This window comes from Dipodomys ordii, unplaced genomic scaffold, assembly GCF_000151885.1.
Source record: "Dipodomys ordii isolate 6190 unplaced genomic scaffold, Dord_2.0 Scaffold15, whole genome shotgun sequence".
NCBI lineage: Eukaryota > Metazoa > Chordata > Mammalia > Rodentia > Heteromyidae > Dipodomys > Dipodomys ordii.
The window spans coordinates 1,258,733-1,277,052 of record NW_012267231.1 but is presented as its reverse complement, the minus strand read 5'-3'; the positions used below and the strand labels follow the sequence as shown (position 1 = coordinate 1,277,052).

The 18,320-nt window shown below is 54.4% G+C and overlaps 1 protein-coding gene across 1 annotated transcript; it reads right to left on the bottom strand.

Moving 5' to 3' along the window:
* Positions 1–4,746: 4,746 nt before the first annotated feature.
* On the bottom strand, positions 4,747–18,320 carry Fsd2 (fibronectin type III and SPRY domain containing 2). Its single transcript, XM_013012084.1, has 12 exons — positions 17,641–18,320; positions 17,407–17,502; positions 16,911–17,141; positions 15,662–15,684; positions 14,269–14,390; positions 13,161–13,322; positions 12,514–12,648; positions 10,978–11,128; positions 9,949–10,082; positions 7,711–7,843; positions 7,178–7,354; positions 4,747–5,551 (listed from the first exon to the last, which is right to left on the bottom strand). Exons 1-12 carry the CDS (start codon positions 18,244–18,246, stop codon positions 5,299–5,301), a joined length of 2,223 nt encoding a protein of 740 aa, XP_012867538.1. The 5' UTR covers positions 18,247–18,320; the 3' UTR covers positions 4,747–5,298.

Here is an 18,320-nt window from a genome sequence, read left to right as displayed (position 1 = left end):
CCCCGACCTGAAGCCACCCCCGTCTCGTTGCTCGCTCAGGTCAGCTCCCTGGATGCAGAAAGCAGCTGTCCCCAGCCGGTTCCGGCCGGTTCACGCTGGGGAAGGAGGGGCCGTGTGGAACCGAGCCCGCAGCAGAGGGAAGGAGCCGCCAGGGGCGCTGCCCAGAGGTGGGGTTTGTGTTCGATTTTGTGTTTTTGGTGCCAGTGCCCAGGCCTGAATTCCAGGCTTGACGTTCCTGGTCCGCTTTTACGACTACTACTATTAACGGCTAGTGCCTGAGCAGTCCCTTGAGCCATGTCTCCAATTTTGGCTTCTTTACTTCTTTTTAATGACTAGTTGCAGAAAAGAGTCTTCTAGGCTTTTCTGGTTGGCTTCAAATACCATCCTCAGATTCAGACTCCCGAGTACCTAGAGTTACAGGCTTGCGCCACTGACGCCGGGCTTCAGAGGTGATTTTTGAGCTGTACTCCATTAGGTGTACAGGGAAGGGCAGGTCTGTTTGGTGTGCTGAGGAACCCGGAGCTGCTTTATAAACTGCAGGTGGCACACACAAACCAATGATGCTGTGTCACAACTTACTCAGAGTGCTGTCCTGACGTCTGGGTGGAGCTGCGTGTTTTCTCCTTGTCCCCTCAGTCCAATGGATCTTTGAGATGAGGAAGGAAGTAGGAAAGTTGGGATCTTTCTGGGTGGCAGAAGAGACAAGATTTATGAAAAAACGAATGTACATACCCAGCAAATCTGTTTCCAAAAATCATGTTCTTGCTTTAGAAGATGGACAAGTGGAGCCGGGCACCGGTGGCTCACGCCTGTAATCCTAGCTACTCAGGAGGCTGAGATCTGAGGATCGCGGTTCAAAGCCAGCCCGGGCAGGAGACCGTGAGACTCCTCCAATAAACCACTAGAAAACCGGAAGTGGCGCTGTAGCTCAAGTGGTAGAGCGCTCGCCTTGAGCTGAAGAGCTGAGGGACAGCGCCCAGGCCCAGAGTTCAAGCCCCACAACCGCCAAAAAAAAAAAAAAAAGAAAGAAAATGGACAAGTGGGAAATTGCAGTTTGATAGCTGGCAACCCTTCAATTCCTTTTAAAGAAAAAGAGCTATATTTAGGCTTAGGATTGAAAATGGGGAGACAGCAAGATTAGGGTCTGAGTTCAAACTACAAGAAGGTTGTTTTTTTTTGGGAGGGGAGTGTCCAGTCATGGACCTTAACTCTGGGCCTGGGCGCTGTCCCTCAGCTCTTCACCTCAAGGCTAGCGCTCTACCACTTGAACTACAGCGCCACTTCTGGCTTTTTTTTCTTACGTGGTGCTGAGGAATCGAACCCAGGGCCTCATGCATGTAAGGCAAGCGCTCTACCACTGAGCTACCTTCCCAGCCCAAGAAGGTTTTGATTGAGCAATTGCATGTTGTTAGAGCCAACCATAAGCTGTTCACATACATGGCAATTTAATTCCACCAGGATTTTAGGTGAAAACAGGAACATTTGACTGTTGAAAGAAAAGGCAGGCTGTCAGGAACTTAGGCCTAATTTTTCTGGGATAGGTGATGGCAGAAAACAGGCAGTGGGCTGGTGGGACGCAGAACATTTGGGTGAGATCCGGCCACGTGTAGTGGCAGCTCTGCACAGGGCCCTGTGTGCCAGCCCCGACCCTTCCCTGTCATCTTTCCAGATGGCAGTGCTGACCAGATGAGAAAGAAAGTCTCCTCTTGCATTTGGCTTAATTAACCATAGTTGCAGTAAAGGAAGAAAATGTGAAGACTTAGCTCTCTTGAAGTTCCCTCTTGACATGGTAAAGAAAGACCAGTGTTGACTTGGTTGTGTTCTCCTGGAGACTAAGGAAATAGAGTCCTTGAAGTCAAGTCGACTCTGCTTTTAGCCTCCTAAAGGAAAAGGTAGATAGAACAGGTCTTGTTTGCAAAATAAATTCAAGACCTACTTATCTACCAACAGCATTTTTACACTTTCCATCGTCTTCTTATAGAAAGTACGTGTGGTGAACTTTTAGATGGGAAAGGTGGAGACAGCCAGGTGTCAGTGGCCTGAGATCTGAAGAGCAAGGTTTGAAGTCAGCTAATGAAGCAGCAGAAAAAAGCTGGGCTGCAGGTGTGGACCAAGTGGTCAAGTGCCGCCAGGAGTAGAAAAGCAGAGAGCTCTAGTCCTTTTTAGTTCAAGCTCAGATAACCACCAAAACACACACGTACACATGCGTTTGCTAGTGCTCACAAAGGTTCTGTGATTGTCTTACATACTCGCCACACACACACACACATGTACACATACGTTTGCTAGTGCTCACAAAGGTTCTGTGATTGTCTTACATACTCGCCTCACACACACACACGTACACATACGTTTGCTAGTGCTCACAAAGGTTCTGTGATTGTCTTACATACTCGCCTCACACACACACACGTACACATACGTTTGCTAGTGCTCACAAAGGTTCTGTGATTGTCTTACATACTCGCCTCACACACACACACGTACACATACGTTTGCTAGTGCTCACAAAGGTTCTGTGATTGTCTTACATACTCGCCTCCCTCTTTCTGTGTGTGGGGTGCTGGAATTTGAACTCAGGACATTTGCTCCATCACACACCAGCCCTTCTTTCCCTTTGTTAACATGAAGCGACAAGGCTGTGTAATGACTCACTCTAGAGTTTTAAGTTGGTCTGTGTAAAGCTAAGAACCGATTTTTATATTATTGGTTTTAACCGCCCGAGTCAGGTAGGGATCATCACTACAATGGTCACATTTTAAAAACTTCTGTTTTCTTTTTTGGGTCCGGTCGTGGGGCCTAAACTCTGGGCCTGGGCGCTGTCCCTCAGCTCTTCAGCTCAAGGCGAGCGCTCTATCACTTGAGCTACAGCGCCACTTCCGGTTTTCTGGTGGTTTATTGGAGATAGGAGTCTCACGGTTTCTCCTGCCCGGGCTGGCTTTGAACCGCGATCCTCAGATCTCAGCCTCCTGAGTAGCTAGGATTACAGGCGTGAGCCACCAGCGCCCGGCTTTCCAGTTTTTTTTTTTTTTTTTTGCTTATGTGGTGCTGAGGAATCGAACCCAGGGCCTCATGCATGCAAGGCAAGCGCTCTACTACTGAGCCACCTTCCCAGCCCCAAAACTTCTGTTTTCTAACAGACTTGTCAGCAAGTTTGCATGAGCACAGCCATGAGATAAACCCTTTCCTTGCTTTCAGTTTCTTTAGCTCATTCATGGTACCTTAAGGAACTGGAATACCTTACTAGAGAAAAAAAAAGTTTTTGGGGGTTGTTCTAGACTTACTTTCCTTCTTTTTCCTTCTTGCAGAAGGCAGGAGAGATGATGAAGCAGACCTGGACCAGTAAGCTGAGTAACCCCAGTGCTGCTCCAAGGGTGGACTATGTCCCCTGAGTGGACTTTCAGGTCAGGTAATTCTCAATTCTAGGCAGCTCTTTTCTTTGTAAATAAAGACATTATTAAAGTCTTACAGTGTCAGGTTTTTATCTACTTTCCCACTCGTTCATCAGCAATTACAACGTAAAGTACTGTGAAGCCTAGAAGAGCCTGGATTTACCCTTTCCCATCATGTACTAAAAATGTTTCTGAATAAGTACATGTCTGGTGGCTCACACCTATAGTCTTAGCTACTTAGGAGGCTGAGATCTGAGGATCACGGTTCAAAGCCAGCCTGGGCAGGAAAGTCTGTGAGACTCATCTCCAATTAACCACTAGAAAACCAGAAATGGTGCTGTGGCTCAGGTGGTAGAGCACTAACCTTGAGCTGAAGAGCAGAGCGTGCCCAAGCCCAGAGTTCAAGCCCACAACTGCAAAAAAAAAAAAAAAAGTACAGGTCTATTTTAGTTTAAAATTTGAGCCATTCTGTGCTGATACCTCCTATACCTTATCTTGGGGCAGCTGGTCAGCTTGGCAGGGAATGTGTGTGTGTGAAATTATCAGGGTAAGTTAATTCTTAAATCTGCTACAAACCTGTAGAGACAGTTCAGTGGGGAATGAGGGGTACCTGTTATTTTACTTACGACCTGGGCACTGTCCTTGAATTTTTTGGCTCAAGGCTAGCTCTCTACCACTTTGAACCACAGCTCCACTTCCAGGTTTTGAGTAGTTAATTGGAGAAAAGAGTTTTATGGGTCTTTTCTGCCTGGGATGGTTTTAAACTGCGATCCTCAGATCTCAGCTTCCTGAGTAGCTAGGATGACAGGTGTGAGCCACCAATGCCTGGCTTTAGATTGTTTTTAATAAAACCGTGGGTGATGAGAAGTGGGCAGGTCTGTGCTTAGAGCCATGGTGCTGGTGCTGGGAGTCAGCACTGGTTCAGGAGTGGAGCTCTTGCTCTGAGCCCGACTTGAGCCTTGGTGCACTGTGCAGGAGAATGCAGTGAGATCGCTGGGTGGTGGCGGCGAGGCCGGGGCCCAAACGCCATCTGCAGGACGCTATGCATTTGTGTTGGTGAGTGTTGGATGTGTCATAGCCCCCCAGTGCTGGGGACACGGTGGTTTTCCCTTTGAAGAGAAGCAGTGGTGGAAGATGAGGTTCTGTCCAGTGTCGCGGGGCAGGCAGCAGCTCTCCCAGGTCTTGGCTTCTGGTCTGGCCCTACAGGTTGCGGGCAGTTCCTTGTCTGCATGATCCCTGGGGTGGCTGTGTTCCCTTGGGGCGTCTTTACCCCCTGGGCACAGGTCTTTGGGAGGTGCGGGAGAGCCCTGCCACCCTCACAGCAGCAGCAGTAGGCGGATGCCAACCACACACATTTACTCAGTGTGTTTTATTTGGTGTACCTGTTACACGTGAGCTCCAGGGCAGGGTGGACAGCCTTTACGGGAGAGGCATCCTAGAGGCCTTAGGTCAGCAAGTTGGGAGCAGTGCCATGGGGAGGGGCCCAGCGCCTGGAAGGGGCGGACCAGGCCCGAGGCACTGAGGACTCAGGGCTTCCCCGTCTCCTGACAGCTTTGTCCTCAAGGGCGTCCCCAGGGGCTGTGGAAGTGTCCCAGGTGTACAGGAGCTTCTGGAGCCATCAAGACCTTTTCTCCCCCAGGCTCCTGAGGCCTCAGACTCAAAATGCTCGCATGTACACAGATGGGTGCGCTGAGCATGTGGCAGCCCTTTGGGTTCATTGAGTCCACCCCTCCTCTTTCATGGCCACCCCAGTGCCAAGTAGGTGAGGGCACATGGACCTAGCATCTGGGTCAGGTGAAAGGACTCCTGCATGCCCGTCTGCCAGATACTAACAAGCCACAAACACATGAGGCACCCAGTGCTCGAGTCCAAGGCAACCGTGGCTGGCAGAGGGTGCCAGCAAGGCCTAGCAGAAAGAGGCATGCCTGGGTGTTGAAATGCCATTACGTATCTTTAGACACCCCGGCTTTTCCAAAGAAAAACAGGGGTGCACAAACCGGTGAAGCTGACAGCTGTAGGTGTACAGGTGCTGAGAGTTGTCCGCGTTGAAGAAGGACAGCTTCGACTTCTCGTAATCTAACAGGACACCGATCTGCTTCGGTGCTACTGTTATTCTTATGTCTGGTGTTTTCCCGTTGTGCAGAAATTCATATTTGTGCCTGAAAATTCAGTGTCACAACAAAGCTTCAGAAATTCCAGTAGTAGAGCTATTCACAGAGCATTTCTTGTCAGTTCCATTCATTCCTGTGATCTATATTATGTTAAATGACTACCAAGTTAGCATGTCATTTTTAAAAACCTCTATTCTCACATTTGTCCTGAGAAACATGTTTTCTAATTCTGTTCTTGGGCAACTGCTCTACCTCAGAAACTTACATAAAGACTGGTGAGCTCATACTGCACCAAAATTAGCACAGACGGCACACGGGAAGGGCAGCAGCAAAGCCCCGGTGTGTAGATCTAGTGGGATAAAGATGATCGCCAGGGGTCCTGCCGGCCACATGGAAAGAAGAGCACTGCACCATCCGGTTATGATTCTGACCGAATAGGGCATTGCAGCTGGGGCTGGGAGCCCTACTTCCCTGGCCGGGCCCCGGGCGCGGCGTGCTTTGTGAAATGGCTGAAACCAAGGCCAGCCTGACCCTTGACCTGCAGTCCTGGGGGGGTCTGTGTGCCAGCATCTTGGTCCCAACGCCCGAGGACGCTTGGAATACGATCTGAATGTGTCAGTGAAGCCAGCCAGCCTGCCTCCATCCCGGTTCACAGGGTCTGAGCAGCCACGGGGAGCTAGAGTCCTGGAACCAGGAACGAGATCTAAGAGTCCCCTGGGAAACCTTACCCTCCTCCTGAGACGAGACTTCTCAGCGCCCTCCCTGTCCCCCTCCAGGAACTGCTGCGGGTCCGGGCTTTGCTTCCGCCTGCTGTCCTGTTTCCCTGCATGTCCACCGCTCGCTGACCCTTCCCTTCACAGCCCTCCCTGCTTCCTCTGTGCCCGCTCACACCCATTTCTAAAGGAGACCCTGACCTTCAGCCTTACTTGGGACCAGTGACAGCCTCCTGTGCAGCGTGGCGCACAGGGATTCCTGCACCTTTGGTCAGGTCCTGAGCTGTGTCAGCTCCACCCCCTTGGTGTGTGCCTGGCCACAGCACAGACAGGTTCAGATAAGCTGGGTGGAGGTCACGCACAGAACAGGACAGCGCTCACCAAGCCAGGTTGGAGCCCCACGAGCAGAGGCTGCCGGGGAGCAGCATGGAGGCTGCAGTTGGGTTTGTGGGCAATTGGTTCTAACCGTGGCCTAAGCCTGAAGGTCCCGTGACCAGCCACACTGCCCAGCCCACGTCCAAGCACACTTCGCAGCAGAAAGCCATTTTTACTCTTCCAGGCTTAGTGGAAAAGGGAGGAGCGGGGTTTCAAGTCAAGCTGCACCAAGTGACGCTGAAGCTGAGCACGAGAGAAAACCAGGGGTTTAGTGTCGGGAATGCGTCTGCGGAGCAGGACTGCCCGAGTCTGCTGTGGTGACCTTACTGTGGTGACACGATTGTGAGCAGCAAGCAGGTGACGCGGTGCGAGTAGAGCCGTGTTGGCACCTAACGAACTTCAGACATTTTTAACTTAAACTGCTCTTTCTCTTGGTGCTGGAACTTCAGGAAAAGGGGCTGGCTACAACCCCTGGCGTGCCTGAGAATATTTATACAACGTAACTTGGCTCTTGGTCACGGTAGAAGTGCAAACCTGGTTCTCAGATCTTTCTAACCTTAACCTTGGGTCCCAGAGTCCGCTTTACCTGGATGAGGAGAATGTGTGCCTCAGGCACCAGGCCTGCGGGCTTGCCCCGAGGTCCTCCTGTCTGGGGATGTCCTCAGAGGCCACGCCCACGGTGTAGTCAGAGTGTTCATCCACCTCCACCTCCCAGTAATGGCGGCCTCGGACGGGGATTAGATTTCCCATGACAGCAGCACACCTGGTTTTACAAAGTAGGAGTGAAAGCTGGGGCTGTTGCCGTGGCCTGGCCTCCAGGTTTCCTGCCACACTTCACTGTGATCTTCTGAAATGTAAATCTGGACCTGCATTAAATCATCAGACCGTCCTGGCCTCCTGGGCCTCACGTTCCCCGCGTCTGTGCTTCACCCCCCACCTCCTCCCCGACCTGACGGGCGCCCCGCTGCAGCCTACATCCCAGAGTCCCTCCTGCAGGGCCTGCCTCCCAGAGGCCACCTTCAGACTCCCCGTCCCCCCAGCCCCGCCTCCCCCCAGCCCGCTCTTCTCTCCGTGACTCAGAAGTGTGCAGAACATTCTCGGGAGCCGCGCTTTGTGTACCTGCTGAAGCGGCTCCGGCTGGGCGGTGGCTCCCGAGCTGGGGTTTTCCTTTCGTTTCGAAGCACCGTCAACCCGTCCTCAGAAATGGTCAGCGCGGGGTGGCAGGTGTCCTTGTTCAGGTGGAAGACGGTGCCTGTGGGAGAGGGGACACCGGAGACCCCCGTGGTCACTCCAGATCCCGGCCTGGGCTTGAGGCCCTGGCAGTGGCCCGTGTCCCAGGCTCGGTGGCCTTGTTCCCACCCCTCACCGACTCCACAGGCTGCACAGAGCTCAGCAGTTGACAAGTTTTGTCTTCTTCAGTCCTCACAACCACCCTTAAAATCAGGTATTTCTGTTTCTGTTTTATAGGTGAGGAACCTGAGGCAGGTGGGTGAGGAATTGGCTGGGAAACAGCAGCACTGAATTTGAACCCTGCCTCTCGCTCCAGAGGCCGGGCCCTTCCTTGGGAGCTGTAAATGCCAAACTTGGGCAAGAACTTCTACCCCTTTTCCCCAAGGGGCCCGGAATCGAACCATCGATTAGACATCGATGAACAAAATTCAATATCCAGCTCACAATTAGGGCAGCTGGGGAGAGGAAGGATTAAAATGAAGCCCACGGAAAAGTGGTTCAGCTGCTTGGAGTGGAGCACAGTGATCATGGCTAAGGCCAGCGCAGACCAAAGTTATGAGAGACCCTCATCTTAAGGAAAAAGCCAGTCTCAGTGGTCATGCTATGCCTATAATCCCAGCGGTGCATAAAGCTTGAAACGATGAAAAAGAAAGGCTGAGGGCGTCTGGCTCAAGCAATTGTGCATTTGCCTAGCAAGCATGAAGCCTTGAGTTTACATTTTTTATTTATTTTTTATTTTTGTCGGTTGTGAGGCCTGAACTCTGGGCCTGGGCGCTGTCCCTCAGCTCTTCAGCTCAAGGCTAGTGCTCTACCACTTGAGCCACAGCGCCACTTCTGGCTTTTTCTGCTTATGTGGTGCTGAGGAATGGAACCCAGGGCCTCATGCATGCAAGGCAAGCGCTCTACCACTGAGCCACCTTCCCAGCCCCAAGTGTAATTTTTAAAAAGTGATTCAGAAAAGATGTAATAAAACATCGCAGTACTGATACTGGTACTCCATTGTGTCAGCCCAGCCCTTCTTAGGTTCCCATTGGTGATGTCTCATTGTCTCAAGCTCTAGTTCAAGCATTACTTTACCATTGATGAGCAAGCAGGTGCCTTGCATTTCACACCAGGTGGCCCTCCTTGCTCCTGGGTTTTTGCTGATTGGCGTTCACTCCATTTTCCCTGTATATTGTGCACTCTAGAATACTGTATGCTCTAGAAGACCGTGCACTCTAGTATACTGTGTGCTCTAGAACACCACGCGCTCTAGTATACTGTGCACTCTAGAACACCGTGCGCTCTGGAACACCATGTGCTCTGGAACACCGCGCGCTCTGGAACAGCGTGCGCTATGGAACACCATGCGCTCTGGAACAGCGTGCGCTATGGAACACCACGCGCTCTGGAACACCGTGTGCTCTAGAACACCACACGCTCTAGAACACCATGCGCCCACGCAGAGGTGACTGAGTGATCAAGCGCTGTCTCTGCTTTTGCTCTCGGCTCCCTGGCCCTGAGCCATGGCCGACAAGCGGAGGGACGCCTTGTTCGTCCCTGTTGTGTGACCTCAGGCGCTGTGCCACTTGCCTTGCTGTAAACATGGGCCAGTTGCAGGCCCTCTCTCCCTGGCCTTGGAGTGGGGACAAAGTGGCTCCATGTCCCTCAGTGAAAGGCCCCAGCATTAAGAGGGGCTGTCCTGTGAGCCTGCTGGGCCCCCACTCTGCCCACCTTGGGTGGGTTTCTGGGAGAGGTGTGGGGAGCCCTGGCCCCACAAGGCCCCACAGCGCTCAGCACAGAGCCCGGGGTGGCGGCACTGCAGAGGGCTCTGCCTGCGCACGGCTTCTCTGACACGCTGCTGGTGATGAGGGGCCGAGCAGCACCTGCAGAGAGGGCCGGGGGCGCAGAGGGGCCATGTCGGCCTATTGCAGGGACGCTTGGGCATGGCTCTTCCTGGGGGTTTCCTGAAGATCCCTAAGGGAGGGATTCGCTTGTGGAGAGCGGGGGATGGGGGGAAGGGCAGGGGTGGCGGGCACAGGCGCAGCCCGTACACAGCACAGCTCTCTGCGGCTGCTCCACAGCACTGGGTCTGCGGGGAGTGGCCCCTTGGGGTGTGGCCCCTTGGGGTGTGGCCCGGGCACAGACCTGTCGTGTGGACCGTGGCAGGCTGGCTCCTGGCGCTGGAGCCTCCCACGTTCAGGGCACGCACGTAGATGATGTAGCGCTGCCCGGGCAGCAGCTGTATCAGGGACTCGCAGGTTGGGATGCCCACGACCGACCTGGTGTGGGGGGAGAACAGTCAGTGCTCAGGACCACCCGTGAAAGAGTTTGCTCTTCCTGCAGCAGTGGGTAAGGTGCAGGGGACATCTGGAGCCTCTGATGACACCATCATTGTGGGCTGGTCCCCTGTGTCAGGTGCTTCTAAAGCCTCAGCACAAATTGCAAAGGTGACTTGAGCCACAACAGTGGCCAGAGCCGCTGGACACCCTGCCCCACCCCGAGTGCTCAACAAGTAGAACCCCAGTGAGCTTCACAGTGGCTGGGATACAGGGTCCCACCAGCAGACAGGGAGGCTCGATGGCCGGTTCCACTTAGCGCTGAAGAGTTGGAGGCCTAGCAGCTGATGCCCAACTCTTCTGCTTCACCAGAGCCAGGGAGACCCCTGCTGCGCGGGGGCAAGCTGCTGCCAGGCACCAGCCCAGTTCCTTCCCATCCACCCTTCCAGACCTTCAGGCCCTGTGTGTGAGTGCCTCCCTCTCTCTGCGGCCAGCGGTGACCATGGCAACCAGTGGTGACCATGGCAACGGGGGGGGGGGTGGACCAGGGGAGCTACAACAGACCATCTACCACAGACAGGAGCCCAATGAGCGTCCCAGTCCTCCACCCTCCCTGCAGGGCAGGTGCGTGTGGGGTCCACTCCCGCCCCAGCAGCCCCCAAAGTCGGGCGCCCCCCCAGGGCCGCCTCCGCGCCCCTCTTTTCCTCACTCAGCAGCTCCCTCCGGCAGGAATGTCTCTTTGCCTCCCCCGTTACCACCTAGGCCTTCGGTATTTGGTGAATGAATGAAGCGAAATGTGAGGCCTACGGTGTTTCCCGGCAGCCACTTCTGAAAACTACGTGGCCTACGATGAAGCCTGGCCTGCCCCGCCCCCTCGCGCGTCTACTCCCAGACTCACTCGGTCACGCCCGAGGCCTCCGGAGTCTCTGCCAGCGTCAGCTCCACGGTGTACGAGTCCACCGGGCTCCGGTTCCCTGACTCCCAGCTGATGAGAGCAGCCCTCTCACAGCTCCTGATCTCCTCGCACCTTATCACCGGCGGAGAGGGCGCTACGTGGGGGAGAGACAGGCAGAGGGCAGTCATGGCGGCCATTCTGTTCAGTCATGGACAAATACACAAAAGACTCGACTTTCCACGGGGCCCCCCACCTATCTCTGTGGGATGCTGGGGATCGGGCTCTGCATGCCACGTACGGCAAAGTGTGGCCCATTCTACCACAGAGTCGGCCCGATGCCAGAAGGCCAGCATGCTCAAAAGCACCGCCACCCCCCAGAGGCTCCCGCGGCACAGACAGGTCTGTGAGCCTTGAAAGTGGTGCCAGGGGCCTGGCTTAAGTGGTCGAGGACCTGCCTCATCTGTGCAAGGCCTTGAGTTCAAACATCAGTACAGGAAAAGATGTGTGACCTAGTGCAGTTTTTGTTTTGAACAATCATAAGTAAGTGTCTCTGTGATATCAGGTGTGTAGATTTAGTGTATTAAAAACACTGGCCCCTGGGCTGGGAAGGTGGCTCAGTGGTAGAGCACATGCCTTGCATGCCAGAGGCCCTGGGTTCGATTCCTCAGCACCACATAAGCAAAAAGAAAAAACCCAGAAGTGGAGCTGTGAGTCAAGCGGTAGAATGCTAGCCTTGAGCTGAAGAGCTGAGGGACAGCGCCCAGGCCCAGAGTCCAGGCCCCATGACTGGACCCAAAAAAAACAAAAAAACAATAAACACTGGCCCCTGGGCTGGGCAGGTGGCTCAGTGGTAGAAGCGCTTGCCTTGCATGCATGAGGCCCTGGGTTCAATTCCTCAGCACCACATAAGCAGAAAAAAAAAAGGCCGGAAGTGGCGCTGTGGCTCAAGTGGTAGAGCGCCCGCCTTGAGCTGAAGAGCTGAGGGACAGCGCCCAGGCCCAGAGTTCAGGCCCCACAACCAGACCCCCCAAAAAAACAAACAAACAAAAAAAAACACTGGCCCGAGCCGGGCACCCATGGCTCCCGCCTGTCATCCTAGCTACTCAGGAGGCTGAGATCTGAGGATCACGGTTCAAAGCCAGCCCAGGCAGGAAAGTCTGTGACACTCTTATCTCCAACAAACCACCAGAAAACTGGAAGTGGCACTGTGGCTCAAGCGGTAGAGCGCTCACCTTGAGCTGAAGAGCTGAGGGACAGCACCCAGGCCCAGAGTTCAAGCCCCAGGACCAACCAAAAACAAACAAAAAACATTGGCCCAGTGTGGCAGTAAACAGCTGGCACTTTGGAGGTAGAAGCAGGAGGATTGAGTTTGGAGTCAGCCTGGGCTACATAGTTAGACTCTGTCTCAAACATAAATAAATAAACGAATAAATAAATAAATACAATTAAAAGAAAGGAGGAACGTCACCAGGCCCTCCTGGCCTTCCCTGTGGCCTGGACGCTGACTCCGGGTCCCCCCTGCGGAGGAGAGCGGGTTACCTGTCACGTATGTGGCGACTTCACTGCTTGGGCTGGGTCCTGCCCTGTTCTCTGCTATGACCCAGAATTCATACTGCGTATTGGGCTCAAGGTTTCGCACCGAGCAGTATGTTTCTTTGACTGTCACTGTAAATTCTGGGGGAGAAAATTCAGAGAAGAATTTAAAGTGTCTCCAACTCCCTGTGCAATCCTCAGTCCGGTGGAAGGTGCTCCCCCGCCCCGCCCCTCCCCTCCCAGCCCCTCCCCGCCCCGCCCCTCCCCTCCCAGCCCCGCCCCACCCCTCCCCTCCCAGCCCCGAGCTCTGCAGTGGGCTACTCTGGAGCATCTGTCTGTCACTGCGCTATTCCTTGAAGCCAGGCTTCCTCCGTGGCATGCTGGGACAGTGGGGCAGGGCTGGGGAAGCGGCCATCCCGGAGTCCTCCTACATCTGGGCGTGGACCCCATCAGCAGCCCCTCACCCTTCAGGGGTCTGCACACATGTCAGGATGGATCTGGCTGTGCAAGGCCTCCTCCCCCAGAGACACACACAGGCAGGGACTGTGCCAGGACAGCCCTGACACCCGGCCGCCGTGCGTGTGGTTCTCACCAGTGGCTGCCATTTGCCCTCCCGGCCACGCCACCCTGTGCCCCCACAGCTCCCTGCGGACCTTTCCCCGCGTGGTCCTTGTGGGGAGAGCCGTCCTGCGCAGGCCGGTAGCACAGCTGGTAGCGCTCCACCGTGTCGTCGGAGTGCAAGCTCCAGCACACCCGGACAGAGGAGCTGGTGGCCGAGTTGGGGGCCTGCCGATTTATCACCGGAGCGGAGGGAGCTGAGCAGGAACAGAGGAAAGAACAAGAGCACGTGAGGAGCTGGGAGTGTGGGCGTGGGGGCTGGGGCAGAGCGGCCTTCACTGGGCGCGCACGGGTGGGTCTGAGTCCATCTGCTGTGAGCTGATCAGTTCCTTCTGCCCATCGCAGTGGCCACACCTCTGTACCTGAAGTTCAAAGCTAGCCCTGGAAGAAAGATCCATGAGACTGTCTCTGATTTAACTGGCAAAATACTGGACTGGAGGTGTGGCTCAGGTGGTAGAGTATCAGCCAAACAAGCAAGCTGAGTGAGCACAGAGTCCTGAGTTCAAGCCCCAAAACCGGGAGAAAAAGTAGTGTCATGTCCTCACCCCCAGAGTCTCTGTCACACACAATCAGGAAGCAAGAAGACACATTTCCCTTTGTCTTCCCTCTTCTACGTAGCACCTCCCTTCACCCCAGGCTTTTAAGAAGTCGAGAACTGATCAGAGCCGCCCAGGAGCTGGGCGGAGGAGGAAACCAGGATTTTTTTTTTTTTTTTGTTGGTTGTGGGTCTTGAACTCTGGGCCTGGGCGCTGTCCCTCAACTCTGCAGCTCAAGGCAGGCGCTCTACCACTTGAGCCACAGCGCCACTTCTGGTTTTCTGGTGGTTCACTGGAGATAAGAGTCTCATGGACTTTCCTGTTCAGGCTGGCTTTGAACCGTGATCCTCAGATCTCGGCCTCCTGAGTAGCTAGGATGACAGGTGTGAGCCACCAGTGATTGGTGAAACCAGGAATTCTTGTTCAAAAAGCAAAGATTCAGTTATGTAACATGAGTAAGATGCCCAGGGTTCATAGTATGGTGTTTTGAACTTTAAGAGATGTGAGAGGACACAGTCTCTCTATCTCTCCTCTTCCCTCCCCCCTTCTTTCTCCCCTTTCCCCCTCCTCCTCCCTCTCTCTCAGAGGACACAGGGGAGAGTCCTACCTGGAATGGCATTCATTGACCCCATCAGTTGCTCCACCTCAGTGAAGTCCAAGGTCTGGTCTTCAAAGTCGGGTTGTGCAGAGATCTCCACATCGGTCTGTGTTTTCAGGAAGTTCCCCAGTCTGTAGGTTCACAGAGGTACTAGGTGTGCCTGGGACTCCTCCTCTCCCGCCCAGGCTCAGGCTGGACTGCAATCCACCTACTTTAGGCTTCCCTTCCTAGCTGTGGTGTCAGGGTTTCCCATGCCCAGCTCTCTGTTGAGAGGGGGTCTGGTGACCTTTCCTGCTCAGGCTGGCCTCTACCCCAAATCTTCTCTATCTCAGCTGGGATCACAGACATGAGCTACAGGTGCCTGGCTATTTGTCTTTCTCTCTCTGTCTCTCTCCCTTCCTTCCTTCCTTCCTTGTCATTGGTCATGGGGCTTGAACTCAGGGCCTAGGCACTGTCCCTGAACCCTTTTGTTCAAGTCTACTGCTCTACCACTTTGAGTCACAGTGCTATTTCTGGTGGTTATTGGAGATAAGAATCTGATAAACTTTTCCTGCCTGGGCTGGCTGTGAACCACAATTCTCAGATCTTAGCTTCCTGGCAGCTAAGGATTGCAGGCCTGAGCCACTGGCACCTGACTAGTGTGTTTTCTTGATGATAGTCCGTTTAATGGAAAGAGAGGAGAGTTTCAGTGTACCACCCCTTCCTATGTTTTCTGTGCTAGGATTACAGATGTGAACTGCCATGCAGGCTTGGTAGGCTCGTTAAGTTTTGCCTCAAGTCACAGGCCTATCTCTGCCTCTCAGGTTGCTGGGGTTACAGGTGGCTGTGAGTGTGTATTACTGTGCTTGGTAATAATTCCAATTTGTATTTCCTTTAGGGGCTAAGGATGTTCAACAGTTTTTCAAGTATCTATTGACCCTTTGCCCATCTTTTAAGAATGGTCTGTTCATTCATACAGAGCTCTGGGTCTTCTTGTACCTTTTTCTTGGCAGTCACAAGGTTCTATGTGGCAAAGGCAGAATCTGAAATCGATCTGATGTTACATTATCAAGTCTCTGTGTTCACATTGCTTTACAGACACTGTCTTACTAGGGATTCACAACTGGTTAGTAAATGCACTGGTGAACCTGCTGAGGGTGGCAGGCTTGAACTCCCAGCTGTCTGACTATAAACCTGCTTTTTCAGCTGCCGGTCTGGGGCCTAGAGCAGCCGGGAGAGGCAGGAGCTTCCTCCAGACCCCTCCTCCCAGTGGAGGGGGGCTTGAAGATACCCACCCACAGCACGCCCCCTTCTGCCCTGAGACTCTGAGAGTCAGCTCTGGAGGGGGCCTGGGCCTAGCGCTGTCACCCCAGTGCTAAGCTGCTCATGGGACAGACTCCAGGGCTGAGGGCAGTGGAGTTACCTGTCAGCCATGGCCACCGCGTCCTGGGGAACACAGAAGGAAAACAGTGAGTCAGTGTGGGAAGGGACTTTTCTTTCCCAAACAGATGATAACATGAACATGCTTAAAAACTAGGAAACAAACACACAAACCAGCTGTCCACACCCTCACAAAGCCAGCCACTGAGTGTGACCTTTGTTTTGTTTTTGTCGGTCATGGGGCTTGAACTCTGGGCCTGGGCACTATTCCTCAGCTCTTCAGCTCAAGGCAAGTGCTCAACCACTTGAGACATAGCAACACTTCCAGTTTTCTGGTAGTTTATTGGAGATAAGAGTCTCATGGATGGGCTGGGAAGGTGACTCAGTGGTAGAGCGCTTGCTTTGCATGCCTGAGGCCCTGGGTTCGACTCCTCAGCACCACATAAGCAAAAAGAAAAAAAAAAGCCGGAAGTTGAGCTTTGGATCCAGTGGTAAAGCGCTAGCCTTGAGCTGAAGAGCTGAGGGATAGCGCCCAGGCCCAGAGTTCAGGCCCCACAACTGCCCCCCCCCCCCCAAAAAAAAGAGTCTCACGAACTTTCCTGCCCAGGCTGGCTTTGAACCGCAATCCTCAGATCTCAGCCTCCTGAGTAGATAGGATTACAGACTTGAGCTACCGGCATCTGACCCGAGTGTGTCCTTTGGACCACTGACTGAAAGATTACAGGGTTCACTGACTGGAGACGGCGCTGGTTAGGTGATGGGTCACCCGCTGCTGACAGCCCACGTGTGCCTGGCTTTCCCAGGGTGGGCAGTGGTGAGAGGAAACCTCTGTGTGTGTCAGGAAGCACCTGTGTGTGCCACTGTTCGTGTCCCAGGCTGTGTCTGAGACAGTGGCACAGGGATTGTGGACTCAGAAGCATGGGTGTCAACGGCTCCCCTGGGCCTGACAGACACTCTCCAGAGTAGTCACCCCAAACCCAGCAGGAAGGAGGTGGAGCTGGGCTTTGGGGGAAATCCCTGAGGTTCCTGAGAGCGCAGTGGCGGCTGGCGTGCGTGAGCCGCGTCTGAGCTGGCGTGGCCGCTCTCGGTGCAGGCGGACAGCCACAGCTTCCCACTGGAGAGCGTGAGGGAGTCACAGGGACACAGACCACCGTCGCCAGTTTCAGTGCCTAGTTAGCAAGTGTGAGGCCCTGAGTTCAAACCCCAGTAACACCCCAAACAACAAAACACGAGGCCCGTGGGGCACCTCCGGCTCCTCTCTCCCCTTTCTGTGTCTGTGCTGTGTTTCTGACCTTTAAGAAGTTGGCCTTGTCCTGGTGACACACCTCCTCGATCGCCTCCATCAGCTCTTTGCAGGTCTCCAGGCTTTCTCCGCAGTTGACCAGCTGTCCGTACAGGGCCTCCAGCTTCTCTTTCTTTCTCTCCCCGAGAGCCTGTATGTTTTCCTCATAGTTTTGGGCAAGCGTTTCCAAGATCTCGTTGTAATGTGACTCGAAGTTTTGCTCCTGTCTTCCGAAGTTCTCCTGAAAGACAGCCGGCCTCAGTCAGGGCCTCCGTGCCCGGGTGCGGTGGCAGTCACTGAGGCGTCACCAGCCGGCCTCAGTCGGGAGTGTGGACAGTGCGGTCCCTGCCCAGGGCACCTGTGCAGAATGCGGTGACCTGCGTGTGTGCGTGTGCATCTGCCTGGGGGCAGTGGGAGGGCCGAGGCTGCGGAGGAGAGCGGGCAGCGGGGCAGTGCTGTGTGTGAGAAAGCACGTCCACTAAGGCGTGCCAAACGAACACGCTCACCTCCACCGTGACGAAAACCTCCTCCAGGTGGCTTGCGAAGTTCTCCATGTCGATGATCTGCTGTTCCAGGCGGTACATGTTCCTGTGGATCTCATCCTGCCAGCAGAGCATCACCAAGGAGGTGTTAATGCTGCCTTGGTCTTGTCTATCCCCAAGGTCTACTTCACGCACACACACACGCACACGCCTGTGTGCGCGCACACACGCACACGCACGCACGCACGGAGCTCCTACCCTGGCGCTCTCCAGCGCCTTGTCCAGCGGGGTCACGTGGTGGTCCCTGTGTGCTGTCGAGTCCCTCTCGGCAGCCCTGAGCGGAGTCTTGCAGGTGACACAGAAGACGTCTGCGGCTTCCTCCTCATCCTCCTCCTCCGGGATGACGTAGCACTCGTACTCCTCGCTGGCGCGGCCGTGTGTGTACCGGTAGGCTTCCCGTGCGTCCTGGCACTGGCCTGCGGAGCCCCAGCCTCCATAGCCTGGCTCCTCGGCCTCTCCACTAAGCCCGAGGTCTCTCAGCACCCCATAGGGGGAGTACCCGGGAACCTCCATTCTGTCTTCATCGACTACCTCGTCCCCTAGGTCATGGTCATCTTCGAGGCCATATAACTGGACAAGCTCACCCACTTGCCCCTGAAGGTCTCCTCGCACCTTTGCTTCCCCTGCCCCTCCCGGCTCACTGCCCACTTCAGCTTGGCCTACTTCTCTCCTAATGCTTGTGTTTTCTTCCAGAAGGATGTGTTGTCGGTCGTCAGAGTCATACAGGTCCATGTGGTAAAAGCTGAAGTCACTGGAGACTGCAGGCCTGTCCAGCCCAGGCTCCTCCTCAGCTTCCTCGTCCATGGCGATTCAGGGAGCCCTGGGATGCTGGGGTGTGCACAACAGCTCCCTCCCCAAGGATTAAGGGGGATATGCTG

Coding starts and splice junctions, on each gene's coding strand:
- Fsd2 (XM_013012084.1), bottom strand. CDS start 18,246: ATGGACGAGGAAGCTGAGGAGGAGCCTGGGCTGGACAGGCCTGCAGTC. Junction 14,391..15,661: donor GCGGTGGCCATGGCTGACAG/GTAACTCCACTG, acceptor GTGAACCTACAG/ACTGGGGAACTTCCTGAAAA. Junction 5,552..7,177: donor CACACATTCTCCTCATCCAG/GTAAAGCGGACT, acceptor CTGAATTTTCAG/GCACAAATATGAATTTCTGC.